The sequence below is a fragment of the Zonotrichia leucophrys genome, chromosome 12 (genome assembly GCF_028769735.1).
Source record: "Zonotrichia leucophrys gambelii isolate GWCS_2022_RI chromosome 12, RI_Zleu_2.0, whole genome shotgun sequence".
Classification (NCBI taxonomy): Eukaryota; Metazoa; Chordata; class Aves; order Passeriformes; family Passerellidae; genus Zonotrichia; species Zonotrichia leucophrys.
Genome location: NC_088182.1, coordinates 194,765 through 211,721, shown reverse-complemented (window position 1 = coordinate 211,721; position 16,957 = coordinate 194,765). Strand labels below are relative to the sequence as shown.

General features: G+C 42.9%; 1 protein-coding gene across 5 annotated transcripts in view; it reads right to left on the bottom strand.

The window, feature by feature from the left end:
• The window catches only part of TMCC1 (transmembrane and coiled-coil domain family 1), a 73,484-nt gene extending 56,635 nt beyond the window's left edge, over positions 1-16,849 (bottom strand). For 4 of the 5 annotated variants that reach the window (XM_064723868.1, XM_064723869.1, XM_064723870.1 and 1 more), the window contains exons 1-3: positions 16,767-16,849; positions 13,012-13,258; positions 2,189-2,245 (exon numbers count right to left, since the gene is read on the bottom strand). Coding sequence is in view for 2 of the 5 variants with exons in the window: in XM_064723874.1 (XP_064579944.1) it covers positions 2,189-2,197 (9 nt within the window). In the remaining 3 variants the exon portion in view is untranslated. The remainder of the gene's footprint in view (positions 1-2,188; positions 2,246-13,011; positions 13,259-16,766) is intronic. The other variant, XM_064723875.1, reaches the window with a different exon arrangement.
• Between the last annotated feature and the right edge of the window lie 108 nt (positions 16,850-16,957).

Genomic DNA, 16,957 nt, shown 5'->3' with positions numbered 1-16,957 from the left:
TTCCAAATAAGTTATTCATTTCCACATAGTGAGAAATGGCTTATTACAGCCAGCATCCACTGATGGCACTGGAAACTTGATGTGAAAATCTATCTTCAAGCAAGAACAGGCAAGTGAAATGCTTTCAGTTGGCATAGTCTTGTTCCACAGCTCTCACAGGAAACAAGAATGCATTTTGAAAAGTAGATTAAGCAACCAAATCTGCAAGGGATCAGCACCAGGTATGTGCAGTTCAGCCTCTGTCACAGGAACTGCACATCTGTTCTGAGAGATCTCAACCCGACTCATTCCCTGGGCTGAGGCAGGACTGGATTATACAACAGCGCAGCTCAGCACTTGCTCATAGCAACAACTATGGGAGAAGGTCAGCAAAGATATGGGGAAGAAAGGGAGGAAGAAAGGAAGGATACAGTAACTGAAAGGGTTTTACATCAGCACCATGAGATCACATGCTCAGAAGCTGACCATTGTTTTCTGCAAGAGAAAACTTTGTTTAGGCTTCTATAAATATAGAAATCAGGTCACAAAGGTCTACCTCAATCTTGGCAGAAAGCAGTCTGTGCTTTAGAAAAGAATTATTTGAAACTCAGCATATTTGGGATTTGAGAGTGTTCATTTCTCTGCAAGAACAGCTGCAGAAACAGAATGCATTGGAGTTTACAACTGGAGTACTCTAGATTCTGTGCATCTGAAACCTAACACAATGGGTTAAACAGAGATTCCAAAATGCTTTTCAAATTGCCATCCAAAAATAACAGAAGAGCTGCCTCTCTCTTTCTTTTTTTCAAGTGTCACTGCTATTAGTTGGAGGCAAGAAGAAACTCAGTACTTACAGAAAGCAGAACACTGGAATCATGCAGGATTTTACCTCTGTGCTTTGAAGATGCTATAAGCATTGAGTGTAGATATACCGGCCAGTTTAATCAATAACACATTAAACGCAAAGGAATAAACTACATCCAAGAAACATATATTTACCCACATTCATGCAGCAATTGTGTGGCAGAAGAAAACAACATACCTACATACTTAACACTATCTTAAATGAATTAAAGTGCCTTTCTGTCTAGTAGTGTGCTTTGGCTTTTGGGCTTCCTCTTTCTTAATCTTTTTTTTCCCCTTCAGGCAACAGGTTTTGCAGAAAGTTAGACTGCACTCAATTTATGTTTTGGGACAAAAAATCGCAAAAACCAACAGACCAAATGGCTCAGTGAACAAAACTCGCCATCTAAAAAAGCAAGAGTCCCAAAACTATTTGGCGCATAAAATACAAACCTGACAGCTGACCTATAACTGCCTTTTTCATTTTAGCTAATTCACTCAGCATTTATTTTCAGTCAGGACTCACTGAAGAACTGCAGTTCTTATCTAAGATGATGGGTAAACTCTCCAGCCAGGATCTCTTTGATCTCCTGCATGCTCTCTATTCACATTATCACTGGCAATGCTGCTGGTCTTAAAGAACACCACCTGAGTCTAACTGGAACTCCATGCATTATCTGCTAGAAAAAATTACCCCGCTTAAATTAACCCTATGGCAGTTTACAAACCAACCTGAAACAAAACAGCCCACAGTGAGCTTACAAACAAGATATGACCATCCTGTGTATTCTACAACATATTTCTGAAATTATACAGACTCTCAGAGGTTACTAATGGGAGCTTTGTAGTCATCTCCTACTTCTATTTCCATAGGATGAGTCTGTTGTGAGCCTGAAATGAGCTTTGCAAATTACACATCTGGTATGAAGGTCCTTACCAGTATTTATTTGTTCTAGTACCTACTTCTGAGGAAAAAAAAATACTCTAAGTGTGAAGAATTGTGAATCTTCAAAATTGATTAGCACACTTATTTCATAAGGATTCAACTTTTGTGGCCACTTTTGTTTTCTCTACTTACAACCACTTTTATATTCTGTTAGTGGGAGGAAACGATACTTTATACCATAAAGTTCAAAAACATACATTTCTTATTTGTACAAGAATACACTACATCAGGAACAAAATTCACAATTACATATACAGCCAACTGAGCAGATGTTACAACATTATTATATCCCAGAACATTCTAATGCAGCCCTTTATTTGTGCAATTATTTCCCAGAAGCCCTGAGAAACAAAACAGTTCAAAAGGAAAAACTGGCAAAATCAACATTAGATAATAGTGAAAGGATAAACTTTTACTTGCCTCCATCATATGCCCTTTAGCATGGCTGACCCACAGCAGTCCCTCCACTGAACAGAACTGCAAAAGAAATTGGGTATGAGATACAATACTGAAAACCAGAGGAAAGATATACATAAACAGCAAAGAAAAAGCATGATTCCAACTTTTAATTTTTTTTTTTTAGTAATTTTTTTTCCATTGAAATGCAAGCGCCCCTGGAAGCTGTCCTGTTTTAAACTCTTTCAAATAACTGAAGGGATAAAAATATGACTGAAGTTAAAACTGAATCTTATGGAGTTAATCAAGAAGTTCTTGTGAAGTAGCATTTTATGTTGGGGTTTACGGCCACCACCACAGGCCGAAAGCAGAGGAAGATGCTAGGGCTCCAACCAACACCATGTAGATTTCATTTTCCTCTCCTATTCAGTCATTCTCCACGCTCCCAGCGCAGGTCAAACAGCTGGCTCTGGTGTTCACCTCACAGGAGGAAAAAGCTGTGGGCACTCGGACACACTTGCACCTGCCGCAGCTCACTGCACAGGCAGCTCCTGCCTGCCAATTCCTGCACGAGGCCCAAAGGCCAGGTGCTGGCTAGGAGATGACAAGAGCGCAGCTGAGACCACACACGCCAACCACACTTCTCAGGCAGCCTCAAGGACTAGTCTGAAACACAGCCAGATCACCCAGATTTTCTGAAGATGATCATTAACTCAACCAGCTCTTGAAAACAGGGAGCACACTATTCTTCAGATGAACACCCCAAGAACTCTGCACAAAAGGGGTATTTTGACCGTTTTATTCCTCATCAGATTCCCACCTCCAAGACAGAAAGAAAGGAAGAAAGGGTTACTCTGATCCACTGAAGTGGGATGCTAGAATATGAAGAAAGTGATGACAGCAAATATTAGGAACTTGGAAAAAAATGAATGAACACATTTTTGAAAAATATCTTCCTATAGAAGAAAATCCATTTCTATACTAGCATTAGTGGAGAACTAGTACATTGTGTGAAGTACTGGTCACACGAGGTGTCACTAACAGAACTTCAGTCACATTATTTGTCTACTTTTTTTTAACGTTTTAATGTTATTTTTTATTCATAGTAACTGTAAGAGCTTTTGTCAGCAAGGTCTTCAGAGACACGACCTACAGCACTACAGGATGACCTACAGCATTATAGGACCTGCAGATCAGCAGCTGCTTTTGGCTCAAATTGTTTCACAGCTGCCATAGTTCAGAGTCTGTGTCAAGGAGTGCCCACAGGTGGGCACTAACAGGCATTAGCACCAAAACTACCTGTACTGGCCCTCGTGTAAATCACAGCCCTAACTGACACACCACCAGAACTCCCATTTGCTGTCAGAAGCTCCATTTTCTTCTGAACTTTGAGAAACTATTGCACAGGGCTAATCAAAATTCCTTCACTTCCATATACTTACAAAGCGAAGCCATCACCTTGGCTTTGATGTTTTTTGACAATTCTTCCCACTCTTTCACTTTTCTTTTTTTCTTTATCAAATTTGTAACATGAACATTTCAAAAAATTTGACAAGCCTGAAAATACTTCTGCCCCTCTGATTTTAGACTTTATTCAAGTGAAAGTTTACTTTAATCAGTTTAATTAATTCCCTTCAAAATCAGAGTTCTTTGTAAACAAAGTGAACTCTGAAGCTACTACTGAAAATCAGTTTAGAGATTACTTATCTGCAGCTGAAGTACTCGTTACAGAAACAAACAGTACAGGACTGCAGAAATGGGGAAGAAAAATTATTTTCAAGCAAAGGAAATGGGAAAAATTCTACCTTCTTATAGAGTATTTCAAATACCTTTCTCTTATGCCATATAAGAACACCATGAACCCTTAATAATAAAGATGCTGAAATACAATTAGCTATATAATCCTCACATTCCTTTTATTTCATAAACAGGTCAACTTAACAGCTCACTATAGACTTGTCATCACAGTTAGCAGGGATCTTAGGAAGGAGATGCTTCCAACTCATCCTATTTGGTAAAAGAAAAGCACTTTTCAGTTGTTTCAGAATAGAAGCAATTTTTGCTAAGAAAAAGCCCAGCTTAGTTTGAGAAATCCCAGATTATTTTCAGAAACCCATCCCAAAATGGAGTCTGTATCCAGGCAAACAGTTTAGCAAGAAAGACTAAAGAAGCAACAGTCACACACTGGAAAGCCACCTGTTACAGGAATTGGGAACCCTAGCAAGCGATTTACATCCAAAGGAGGATTAAGATATTTTAAAAGCATCATTGCTCAGCAGAGCAAATAAGGAGAAAAAGATCTGGGTGTGTTAACAGCTAATGCTATCAGAAAAAAGAACTCATGAGAAACTGGAATGGGTGTGAAATTCAAGAGGGCTTTCATCTGGAAAACATTTAAAGAGGAAGATACCAGTAACAAAGTAATTTGACTCAAGAAAACAGGACAGTAACATGACTATCCAATATCTAGAGAAATGTATATATTTAGCTATTACAATAGAACAATTTTGAAAAAGTCTGAGTGGAGAATTTGGGCCAGAATGGAAGAAGACATACAAGAATTAATTAAATACAAATACCTTAGGTAAATGGTAGAATATAGGCAGAAAGAAAACAGAAAACAATACTATACTATCTTTAATGGAAAAGATACCTACAGTTTTACATACATAATTCTTTATCATCCTCCTCCTCCAAAATTTACCCAAGAAAATATTTTTTGAATTCTACTGAAGTCTAAAAGGAAAGCCAGAAACATGAGATATAGATACACAAAGACCCTCCCCAAGCCAAGACCAGAAAGGGAGTATGACTGATAGCACTGTTAGAGGAAAAGACTGGCAGTGTGTTTAGGTATGAATTACATGATTTTTAAGATATTCAGGGACAAAAATGGCATTATGTGTGATCCCATGTGAAACATGAAATGTTTCTCCTAAAATCCTCACAAGCCTAAAATAGCTGTACACAGTCCAGGCACTTGTTTGTTAGAGGTGAGTATGTTACAAGGAAAAAGGAGTGAGAGCAGATCCCCTATTGTCCTCCTCTCTGAAGCAGGGGTGGGGAGGGAGATAGTCACTTTTTCCCATGCATTTCCATACACATTAACAAATAGCAACTTCAAAGGTTTCATCAGCAGATTTTATGCTTTGGCACACCAAAAAGAGTTCACCATTTCTATTACTATATCCATTAATGGTTCACGTGTGCAAGGGCAGCATGCTCAGATCAGACATACCAGAAGGCGATCTTTCAACATCAGCCTCTTCTCAGATCCCCATCCTGTTGAAACAGCTCCTATAACTTTATATTTAATAAATATATTATTTATATTTAATAAATAAATTATTAGTTCTGCTGACCAGCAGAACTAATGTGTACAGTTTACGTTCCTGAAAGCTCAAATACTAATTCTGTAGATAAGAGAAAACTTCACTTATTGTCACTCACAGAGCATATACCAAACACTGCCTTAGTGAGTGACAGATCCCTTCCTCCTTTCAATTTCTTTTTAATAAACATCTTCCTGAGTACACCTACATCAGAATCAAGTACCTTCAATAACACTTGTGGGCAACCACTACATTACTGATGCCCTCCCTATAGGAAGTATTGCTTGCTCATTGCTCTGAATGTGGAATAAAGACTGCTGGTTCTTCTGCAAAGTAGAAGTTCACATCTGAGAACCACAGACAACATCACCAAAGATGAGGCAATTTTCCATGTTTATTTGAGTAATAATAACTCAAAAGTGGCCTAAAGTTGAGTGACTGGTTTTCAGAAATGGTTCTGCTGCTTTGGAGTACAACCAATTGCCAGTGACATCTTTTCTACTCCTGACATCTTTTCCATCCCTCTCTGAACATTCAGTAACTCAGTGGTTACACTGTTTGAATCAAAGCTATGAAGTAAAGATCAAGACTTCTCCAAAATTACTAACTATGCAGAGGTACCAATACATAATCATTCTGTGTTTGTGATATGTTAAAATCTCATGTGAAAACGAAAGCAAAATGTTTCAGCTGTATTTCTGTAGCTGGTGACCTGCCTATTTATCAGAAGCCTTTCCCAACTGCACTGCTGCATCTAGAGCTGGTGTGCCACAGAGTCTGACTGTGAGGCAATGCTGCTGGTTCCACAGCTCAGAACTTCATCCTTGATTAATTCCTTAGCTACATAAAGTATTTCTAGGTTTATATTACCATAACATGTGAGCAGTCTGTGAATTCACCCTTCAAATGCTCCTAGATTATGTTGAATTATCATTATTTCCCTAGTTTTCAGGCAACCCCCCACCACCACAGAGAGATCAAGAAGCTGCCTAAAGGTCATGTGACACTTTTACAGCAGAGAACGAAACTTAAAATTTGCTCTCATAAGGTTAGTGTTATACTTCCGTGATTTCTCCTGTTGATAGCTTCAGATTCATTTATGAACAGTGTACAGCAGTGTAACTGGAATCTACTCAAACCACTTAAAAACATTATTTTCTGGAAAAGGCTACATATGGGCTATTTTCCATCACATTATATAAAAACAGTGCTTCAAGAAAGCTAAGTGAATGTTGAAGAAAGATTTAACTAGAGTCTTCTGATTAGTTGACATTGACAATTACATATATCATGTACATTTTCTTGAATTTTTTGTGAACATAATTAAAATTTGGGAGACAACACTAACAGTGCAGTCTGCAGGGATTTTAGAAGAAAAACAAAGTGGATGAAGAATTATTATAAAGACAGCTGGTTTTACTAGGCTCAAGAGGAAACCTGCAATTCAAAACTGTGTGGTCTGCCACAGGAAGGCTGACAGTTGACACTTTCACTTAATTTAGTGGCCTGTTTCAGAAAACTGACATCCTCACCCACTCTTCCTCAAAACCAAACTGAAGTTAAGCCAAACAGCAGAATTTCCTCTAAAACACCTCTGATTTTTGCAAAAGGAAAAAATGCTGCACCTCTATTACCGTGTTCTAAAAACCAGCCAAATGCATCCTCTGAACTCAGGGCTTCACTAAAGAACACTGAAGGGACATCTCCAGCCACAGCCCAAGCAGGGATCTGAAGCTGTCCTTTCACAACACCAGAAGTACAACACAAATGGCAATTTAAGACATTTCCAACCTCTTTTGTCCCCTGGGGCTCATTTTCAGAACCATAGCATGGCATTCAATTTTAGCTTTTGTAAGCACAGATATTTCCACGGCTGTGATATGAACCAATACAAAAGAAAATAACTCTTATTTGAAGGAAGACAGGACTGAGGGACGAATCTGACCACAGACCCAGTTATAACAACTTTGGAATAAGGTTAAAGAGAGGAAGTAGACAGACAGGGTACACAATTACTCCTAGATGGTGTTATCAAAAACCTCCTATCTGATGCTATGGCCATAACAGCTGCAGAAACAGGAACTTGCGTGAGCTTCAGCAAGGATTCATCAGAACACAAGTGATTTCACTTCTACAGCTCAAATACTGCATTTTGCAAACAGAGAAACTTCCTCCCCAAAGGAAAAGACTGAGGAAGTGTAAAGCAAATATTCAAAACAATGTGTCTTCCACAAAGAAAAGAATGGATTTAATTCCTTGAAGCATCTCAAGTATTTTAGTGGTCAGTTGCACTCCTACTTTTAACTTCTCCTACTAAGATCTGCATTATCTGGATCTGATTCTTCAGTCTCTGGAAAAATGCAACAGTACTAGGCCATGGCAAGAATTTAGGCAGGATCTTTTCAGGAGAAAAAGGGGTGAAGGGAAGAGATCAAAGCTGCACTTATCTCCTCACTGCCTGTCTGCCAAGAGACAGTGACACCTTCTGTGTGTCAAAGCTGACTCAAATGTCAGGAACAAGTGAACCAGAAAATGGAAATACAGGTGTTTTCATTTCATTTCCAAGGGAAGACAAAAGGTTATGCCACACCTATTTCTGGCATTAAAGAGAGACGTCTAACCATGCTAGTGATACAAAGAAAAGAAGAGATGGCCTCTCATTTTAACTCCTAGCAGAATTATCTGTGATAATGCCAGCAGAGACGCTGGCAAGATTTAGCAACTCTAGTTCTAAAAGAAAGGTTTATTCCAGGCTTGCAGTTGTAAGGAGGTTAAAACAAGTTAAATTAGCAGGCTTGTAAAGAAAGATATCTACCATCAACCCACACCCCACACACTGTGTGATTTTAACATGTGCTTTTAGCCCTTGGAAAGTATCATATTTACAATGACTCGTGAAAGAAGTAGAACTAACCTCACACATAGTGGTAAAATAGTCCCCCTCATGACTCAAAACCAGTTCTTTCTACCAGTATTGTTTAAAATGTGACACAAATCTGGCAAGACAAATTCTGACCAGAAGTCAACAGTCATCGCTATTCTGACTGTTGATGCTGCTCAACCACTGACAGCTTCATCCTGCTCTTCAGAAGAAAACTCTCCTTCCTGATCCATTTTCAAGACTGCGAGTCTAGGGAGCTTTTACTCAAGTGTGACTCTTCAAAAAAATTGTATTAGTATAACAGTAGTGGCCTTAATCCGGGGCCAGTTTGTTTACGGGGCTTTTTCTAATCAAGCATTAGCACATTCCTCCCTGCAGGACTACAAACAAGATGTTCAGGTTACCCAAACACTGCTTGAAGTCCTTCAGTCAGCTTGCATGAAGCTGGGAGGACCTATCAGTAAAAGACTACCGCCACCCACACCTTCTTACCTGTTCTCCATGTTAAAAACCTGCTATCAGCTGTCAACAGAAACAGGAGACATCCATAAGGTGCTTTTGACTTGACTCATTACAGCCACTTCTCCCAGTCCCAGGCAGGCTCAAGCAGAGCTTGCGACAAGGAACAATATAATTGCATTCCTATGTACCCTAATGAGTAGCAACAGCATCGGCCTGGCCTGTGTACCTCACAGACACCGTGTGAGCAGAACCATGGGCACCTGCCCTGCAGCACACAGACACGCTGCCAGGCCTCTTTTCAGGGGCCAAGGAACCAGCCCAGCACAGCCACAACTCCCTATCCCCTCAGAGCAGCACCTTTTGGAACAGGACCCATGTCAGCCATTCATCAACTGCTACCACACAGACTTGGGAAGTCCCTGCTTTGCTCACTTTTTGGACTTTTGCAATAAAAATACAGGTGCGTATCTACGGTTCTTTTCTTCTCTTAGATCTTATCGTGCATTTTAGAGACACACACACAAACTGCACAAACACAGCACAGCAAAGCAGCCACTCACAAATAGGCTGCTCTTCAATATCCACCTCCACATCCAGCTGCACAGAGGCAATAATCTGGTATAAAGCAATTGGGCTTGACTACTTTGTTGCCAATGGGAAACAAGTAGTCATGCATTTAAAACCTCAGCCAAAATCATGTTTCTTCCCACATTCACAGTATAGTCCACATTAAAAAATCCACAAATCTTCACTCAAAGCAGCATAAAAGAGCAATCTTATTTGAAATAAGGCTGAATTTCAGCTACCACTGAGAAGGTGTGGGCTTACAATCAGAGCCAAAAGCAAGACACAAGTTAATGGCTCCTTACAGAGCAGCTGTGCAACTTGGGTTTCTGCCAGAACACCCGTTTGCTAGCTGCAGAGCAGCTTTGCAGCTGGTCAGGCTCCCAGTACAGGTACATGATAGGGATTTCAGTACATGGGTGGTTACAGAACACCAGCTACACCAGGTGGGTCCTCCCCAGGTGCAGAGCTTCCTCTTTCCCTTCATTGAACCTCATGAGGTTCATGCCTGCCTATTCCTCAAGCCTATCCAGGTGCCTCTGAATGGCAGTACTATCATCAGGTCTATCAACTTCCCATCTTGCATCACCTACAAAATTCTTCACCTGGCCCTATTAATATATTATTAATAAACAGATTGTATTGTACTGGACCCTGTACTTTTCCCACAGACTGGAATTACACCAGAAGCATTTAAAGGACTTCAGTAAACCAGAACCAAAACTTTCAGCACAACAAACCAGCTGAGAACTAACTCCCACAGCAAAAGTATGACCAGCACAGGAACTGCTCTGCAGAGCAGCAAGCAGCCACCGATTCAGCCCCCCTCTCTGCTCCTCTTACCACAGCATGCTCTGCAGCCCAGGCAGTAAAACTTCTCACAGGTACCCAATGCATAGCCAAGTTCTTCTGTTATGCAAAGGCTCACATATGCAGAATATCTTTCTCCACAAAGCATTTAATATAAATCAGTAGCAACCAGAGCTAGAGGCTACCCCAGCTGAAAGCCACCACAGGGAAGGACCACAGCCCCATGCACCTAGGAGGGACTGGCTTTCACCAACAGAGATTTTGCCTTACTAGTCAGTCTGTCATTACTGGCCTGAATGAGCTAAGTTCAGTCTTAGCAGATTCTGACCCAAAGTCGCTCTGTGCTCATTTCTCCCATTTAACTGCTATTCAACCTCAGGATCACAGCAAGGACACTCACTGCTTCTCACTGACAAGTCACACTACCCCTTATGACTGTGACCCACTAAAGCATGAAATGCTTGTTCAGCGGGCAGTGAATTTACAAACATGGAGTGCTATGGGTGCAGCACTTCCAGTGATCCCAGAAAAAGCCACAGTCCTTTTGCTCAAAACTAGTAAAGCTGGGAACCACAAAAAACACATTTATTTGCCTTCAGGATAATCACCATGGCAACTGGCTTCCAGGAAAATAATAGTCAACAGTTTCAGTATCGAAGGCCACTATGGGATTTGTTAAGGACACCATCAGCTAACACAAATCCAAAATATACTGAAATTCACCAAATTTATGCCTGAAAAAACTGGAAGTAGGTATCTACAAACTTCCGGTCATAACAGCAGTACCATTCATCTCAACACTGCAGTGTCCTCTAATGTTCTTTGAACTTTTCAGACAACCTGTAGAACAGTTTTAATGCAACTTTCTCTAATGTACACAATTTCACCTTTCAGACCACTTCTTTACATCAAAAGAAAACTTTATCTTATACTCAGTCTCCTTGTCATCCAGCATTTTAGTAATTCACTTTTAGTTATATGAGTTTGAATAATTAAACTGCACTTATGTTTTTCATGAAACTTAATGTTTTACAAAGGTAGGTCAACATTATCTTACAGTTAAGGAAATAAACACTAATACTCCGTTTAGGAATATACACTCATGGAGACATGCAGTCTATGTATTCTTACAGGTATTCAAAGATACTGCAGGACTTGTTCTATTGTGACAGAATGGCAGCTTTTTTGGGAAATGTGCACCATTAATTGATAGGATCACAGAGATCACAACTTATATACCACAAAAAAAAATGCACCAAGTTGGGTTGCAGAATCCACATCCCTGGTACACTGCTTAAAGCACCAATAAGGTGGCAACGGGCAGCTCAGCAAACCACTCCTAGTGTGTTCCTACAGCTTCTATGAAGGAAGGAATTACAGGAAACAATGCTCTCCTTTCTGCCCAATGCTGCTTTTGCACACTGCCACAGCCAAATAACACTGTCCAGGCAGACTGAGAAACACATTTTAAGTGTGCTGCACCAACTTCTGTCCACTCGTAACAGAGAATCTCACCAAGATGCCAATCCCTGGCCCCAGCCTGCTTGCAGGCGAATGAGTTCCTTCAGCACATGTAAGGCATCCCCTTCCCAACCAGTGCGCTTCACTGCCCATTACAGTTCAGACTTGCACTGCAACACAGCCCACTCTGCCTTCCTGTTACAGGAACACCATCAGGCTGTTTTAAGCCAGACAGGGAGGTAGGTCAGATCTGTGTCCCTCCAGCATCATCTCAGCCTGAATCACTGGAGCTTATCAACAAAAGCATGCATGTTGTCTGCTAAACATATCCTGTACGGCAACTGTGCATGATGAATGATTCAGTCAGGTAGCTACTTTCAGCACAACTAGTTTTCCTTTTTAAACTAAACCCACTAATGAGTGTCTGTTCTGGAAGCCAGAGAGGTGTGTGTTTGGCTGCCTTTCACTCTAATCCACCATTAATTGACAAAACTACCACTGCTCTGGAACGCTGGCATCTACATCACAGAAGGGATAAGGAGTCCAAGTAGTTTACAGAAGGAAAAGATGTTATCAGTGCACACCAGCCTCTTCTAAGTCCATACAGAGGCAGTTAGCCAGCTTCCTCATTCCAGGTTTAGAACATGTATAGACAGCTAAAAGCCTCCAAAGGAGGCTTTAGGAAAAGGAAAATAAAACCGTGCATACTGGTTACTTTCTATGCTGTGGAAACAGCCAAGGCTGTCCATCTCTTGTTACCTGAGTGGGACAAATGTGCACAGCAACAAGGCAAATCCCACCCAGCTCTGCTTGTAACTTGTACATCACAGGCACATTGTCTAATGAGACTGCTCCTTTCTGGGAGCAGAGACCACTGTGCTAGCACCTGTGCACAGGTAGGCAAGCAAAATATCCTTCTTTCCTAACCTTCATGCCAGATGCTTGCAAATACTCTGTAACTTCATGTGAGTGCTTTACCTTAGCAAACAGAGCAACCACCATGGCCTCCCAGGCGCATTTCAACAACACATGCACTTTGAAGAAGAAAATTTCGCAGACCATGGTGGTATTTAGGAACTGAATGGGTAGCAGTGGATACAGCTTTTCTAAATACCATCTTTTGAGTACTCCCACAGTAGGTTCAACCAAGGTCACCCTCCATACAATGCCAGCTGGTGCTCCTACAGCCTCACTGTGTATATGTATATTCTGCTGCTAAAACCATGCAAAACAGAGCACATCAGCTTAAATCTAGAATATGTATACCTAGAACTCTCTTTGCCCCAATGAGATGGCTTCCCCTTCCATGTGTTCTAAGTCACAGAAGGCATACATACCTCAAAAGTGCTCAGGATAGCTTGTCTCTTTGCATAAGTATGCTCACAGTTGTAATTCAAATGCCATCAACAGACGTTTAACTTTAAAAAAATTTAGAAGTATAAATTCCAGAGGAAACAGGAAAGTCAGGGGAGGGAAGAAGATATGATTTATCAGCTTCTACACTTGCAGGCATCTGCAGTAGGTACTCTAGGTCATTTTCAGAGTAAGTCTTGGCAACAAAGCTTCTTTGTAGAGGAGAAAGACCTGCCAAAATTAACAAGCATAATAAGAAACGCCATTAATACCTGATAAACAATAAAACAGCATACATATTCAGAGTCCCCTTCAGAGAAAAGAATTAACTCATTTGAAAAACTGGGTTACTGCTAGCTTTGATGTATTTAAAATCAGAAACAGCCTCTGAAGTTACCTCATACTCTGACTATTTTAACCTAATAAATTATCTCAAGGAGGGAAATCCTCTAAGCATTCAAATAAAGTTTGATCATATCAGAGCATGCAACACTATATCACATCACAGATTGCCCTGAGTCAGACAAACCTTCCCAGCTCACCAAATGCCTTCATGTTCACTGAGTATTTTGCCACAGGAGTGCCTGTGTGACCAGTGTCAGACTAAAGAATTAAGCCACTGTCCAAAACGGGGACGAACACAGAGTGTGATGGAAGCCCCAACACAGCATGCACACAAAGTACACACTTTGGGGGGTACCTGCATGGCGTAAATGTTCCAGAGTGTTGGCAAACTTCTGAACTTTTCAGGTCTGGATTTAAGTTAATAAAACGTAAACATTTTTGGGGCAGAGACCTCCTGTTCTGTGTTTGCATTTCACATGGTGTGTCAGATCTAGCTTCCAAATCAAAGTTCTCAATCTTATTTTGATAGAAGTGTTTTGTATTTTTGGTACAGGAGTTTATAAATAAAAAGGGTCAACTAGATCTGCATTACCATTAAATGTTTCTGAAAGTACGAAGACATTACATTTTGCAAAAATATATTTAACTCTACACAATTAATTGTCTTCTTCTTTCTTTTTTCCTTAACAGCTTGGTTGGAAGAACAATTTTGAGAATTTGGAGCTTAAATTCAAGACCAATCAGCTTGGTCAGCTATCATTGTCCTGTAACAATATCCAGGGTCTCAACTGCTTAGGGGAGTTAAGTATTTTCAGTATTTAATCACAGCAGAATACTGAGTTTCTAGAAGTGCAGACAATGCATGTCTAGACTGCCACTTTCATGTTCCTTTTCATTCAGCCATCTTCACTCTTTCTAGGGATGTCAGTTTATCCTCTAGGAAACATTGTGCCGAGTTCACAGATTTGCTGACCTTGGAAGGGACCTCTTGATGTCACCTGGGCCACCCAGGGTTCATTGCCTACACACCATTTTTACAAGTCTTGCTGTTGAGAGACCATCCTGTTCCTGGCCCCAGAGAGCTCAAGTCCACAGGAGCTCCATCCCCCATGGGGAGTGCACAACCTCTGTGCCAAACAGCATTCAGTGTGCTACAGCAACCAGCCTTCATCAGGCCTTAGGGGACAGCAAAACCCACTCCTATTTCAGGGGTGAGGAGACTCCAGGTCTATCAAGAGGCAGGCAACCAGCCAGCTCACCTGAGAAACACCCTGCACTTGGTGAATTCAGGTGCCAAAACCCAGCTCTCACTGGCAGACAGACAGCTACAGAACCACCTGAGGAGAACATGCCACACCAGTAAATGTGCTGGGGAAGCCAGTGGAAAGGGAAGACTCCTCCTCCAGAGTTCTAAGCAAAAATTCCTAGAAACCGAGCCCAAGATATTATCACACCAAGTCTTTTTGAATGGTTCAAAACAATTCTGAGAAAGACCACAGAAAACACTAACACAAGGTTTGCCCGACTCCAGAGCAGCCACAGTTGCTAGCTCACAGTCAGGCACAGGCCATTCACCCAAGCAGTGGAGGAGCTGACTCACTAGATACAACCTGTTTCCTGCAGAATGCACCGCTCTAAACACAGGGAAACAAAATCTGTAGACTTCCAATGACTTCCATTTTGTATCTGAATTAGACATAGGTTTTAATTACAGGAACTTTAGCTGTGATTAAATAAGATGCGAGACAGCTCAAACTATGACACAGAACTGCTGGGAAAACCAAACTCAGCAATGTGGTAAATGTGGTAAATTTTATGTGGTAAATGGAGGAGGGAAACCCCAGACTTCATGGAAACCTGAAGTTCCAATTTCTTTCTAAAGCAAATTCCACACAAAGTAGATCTTTCTCCATCTTCAGTTTGCTTCCACACTTTGGATGGCGTGCACATCAGCTGGGTGGCTTTATCAGGCAAAAGAACTGGACACAGTGTATCCAAAGCTCCAACAAACTTGTTCATTTGGTGCCAGAACCCTATGTGGCTGCAGAGCTGCTGAGCAGCGCAAGCCCTGCAAGCTGGGGAGCGCCACTGTCCCCGGACAAGAGATGGAAGAGCTCTCCCAGGACCAAGACAAAAACAGCCCTTCCAGCAAGTACTCACCGGGCCTTCCTTGCCTCTAGACACTTCCAGATGGGCGAAGAATTTACCCTAAGAAAAGGATCATGACCAAAAATGGAGTCACCTGCCACACGTTAATCTTGAGTAAAACAGAGTCAGTGGTGAGCAACAGGGACAGCAGCACTTACTCCCTGGGCTGAGGAGAACCCAGTGGCACTGGCTCAGATCAAGGCATCACTACTTCAGTGACCACACCAGTATGCTGTTACTAAAGGTTTCCAACCTGCAGAAACACCTGATTTTAAGGTTTGTGGATGATGGACACTGTTTACTGATGCAGTGGGAGTTCCATTACCCTCTTCTGTCTCCCCTTCCCCTAGCCTTCAACTCAGATCTTTGTACCTTCAGTTCAGACCTTTACACCTCCTACCCACCAAGAAGCCTCATTAAGTTTCCCTACTGATAGATTTTTTTAGTGAAAGCGATGCCTCCACCCACCATGGGAGTTTTGCTGGCCACCGCATTTGTCACTAATGCACACCAGGTACTTCCGTGTCTCCAGTGACAGCAGCTGCACACAAGTCACAAACACAGCGTCAGCTCCAAGTCTCGTGAATTTTGGCACTCATAAAGCTTCGAAGCTGCTGCTTTACCCCTTAAGCTCTTTACTTTAAAGGCCTATCACTGACAATCTGCTTTTGAGCCGGCAAATTCTGAGCCCGCCATGAAATAATTCGTGTCTTAACCATCTCATCAAAGACAGCCAAGGCGAGCAGGAATCAGTGAAGCGAACACACGGCTCAGCCCGCCCCAAACCAGAGCGAGGGCCGAGGCGGTGCCTCGCGAACCTCCGGCACAGGCCACACGTGCGTGGGGCCGCCCCCGGGAGGGCCCGGGGGGCTGTGGGGGCCGCGGGGATCCTGGCGATCGCGGGGGCCACGGCAGGGGCCGAGGGCGCCGCTCGCCACCGCCGGGCCGGACATCTCCCCGCCAAGCCCGGGCCCTGCGTCCCGGACGACGGCCCGGAACGGGGCGAGCGGGCCGGCGGGGCCGCGACCTGGACAGAGAGTCCTAAACTGGCCGCAGGAGCGGGGACGGCGAGAGACAGCCCGGCGAGCGGCGGGTCTGGGGGCGGGTGAGGCGCTCGCGACGGGCGCACGCGGGGCCGGTCGGGCGGGGTCTCCTCGCCCCGTCCCTCGGTCCTGGGTGTTCTCCCGCCCCGTCCCGATCCCGTTCCCTCTCCGTTCCCGACCCCGCGGTCCAGTCGGTCACTCACCGGCCGAGCGGCGGCCGCTCCATCCCCGCGCGCCGCCACCGCCCGGCCCGGCCGCGTGACGTCGCGCGAGAGGTGGGGCGGGCGCGCGCGGTGGCGTCACCTGCGGGGGCGGGCCCTGCGGTAGGGCACGCCCTCCCCACGGCGCCTGCGCGGTGAGGCCCCGCCCCAGCAACGCCGCCGCGGTCACGTGT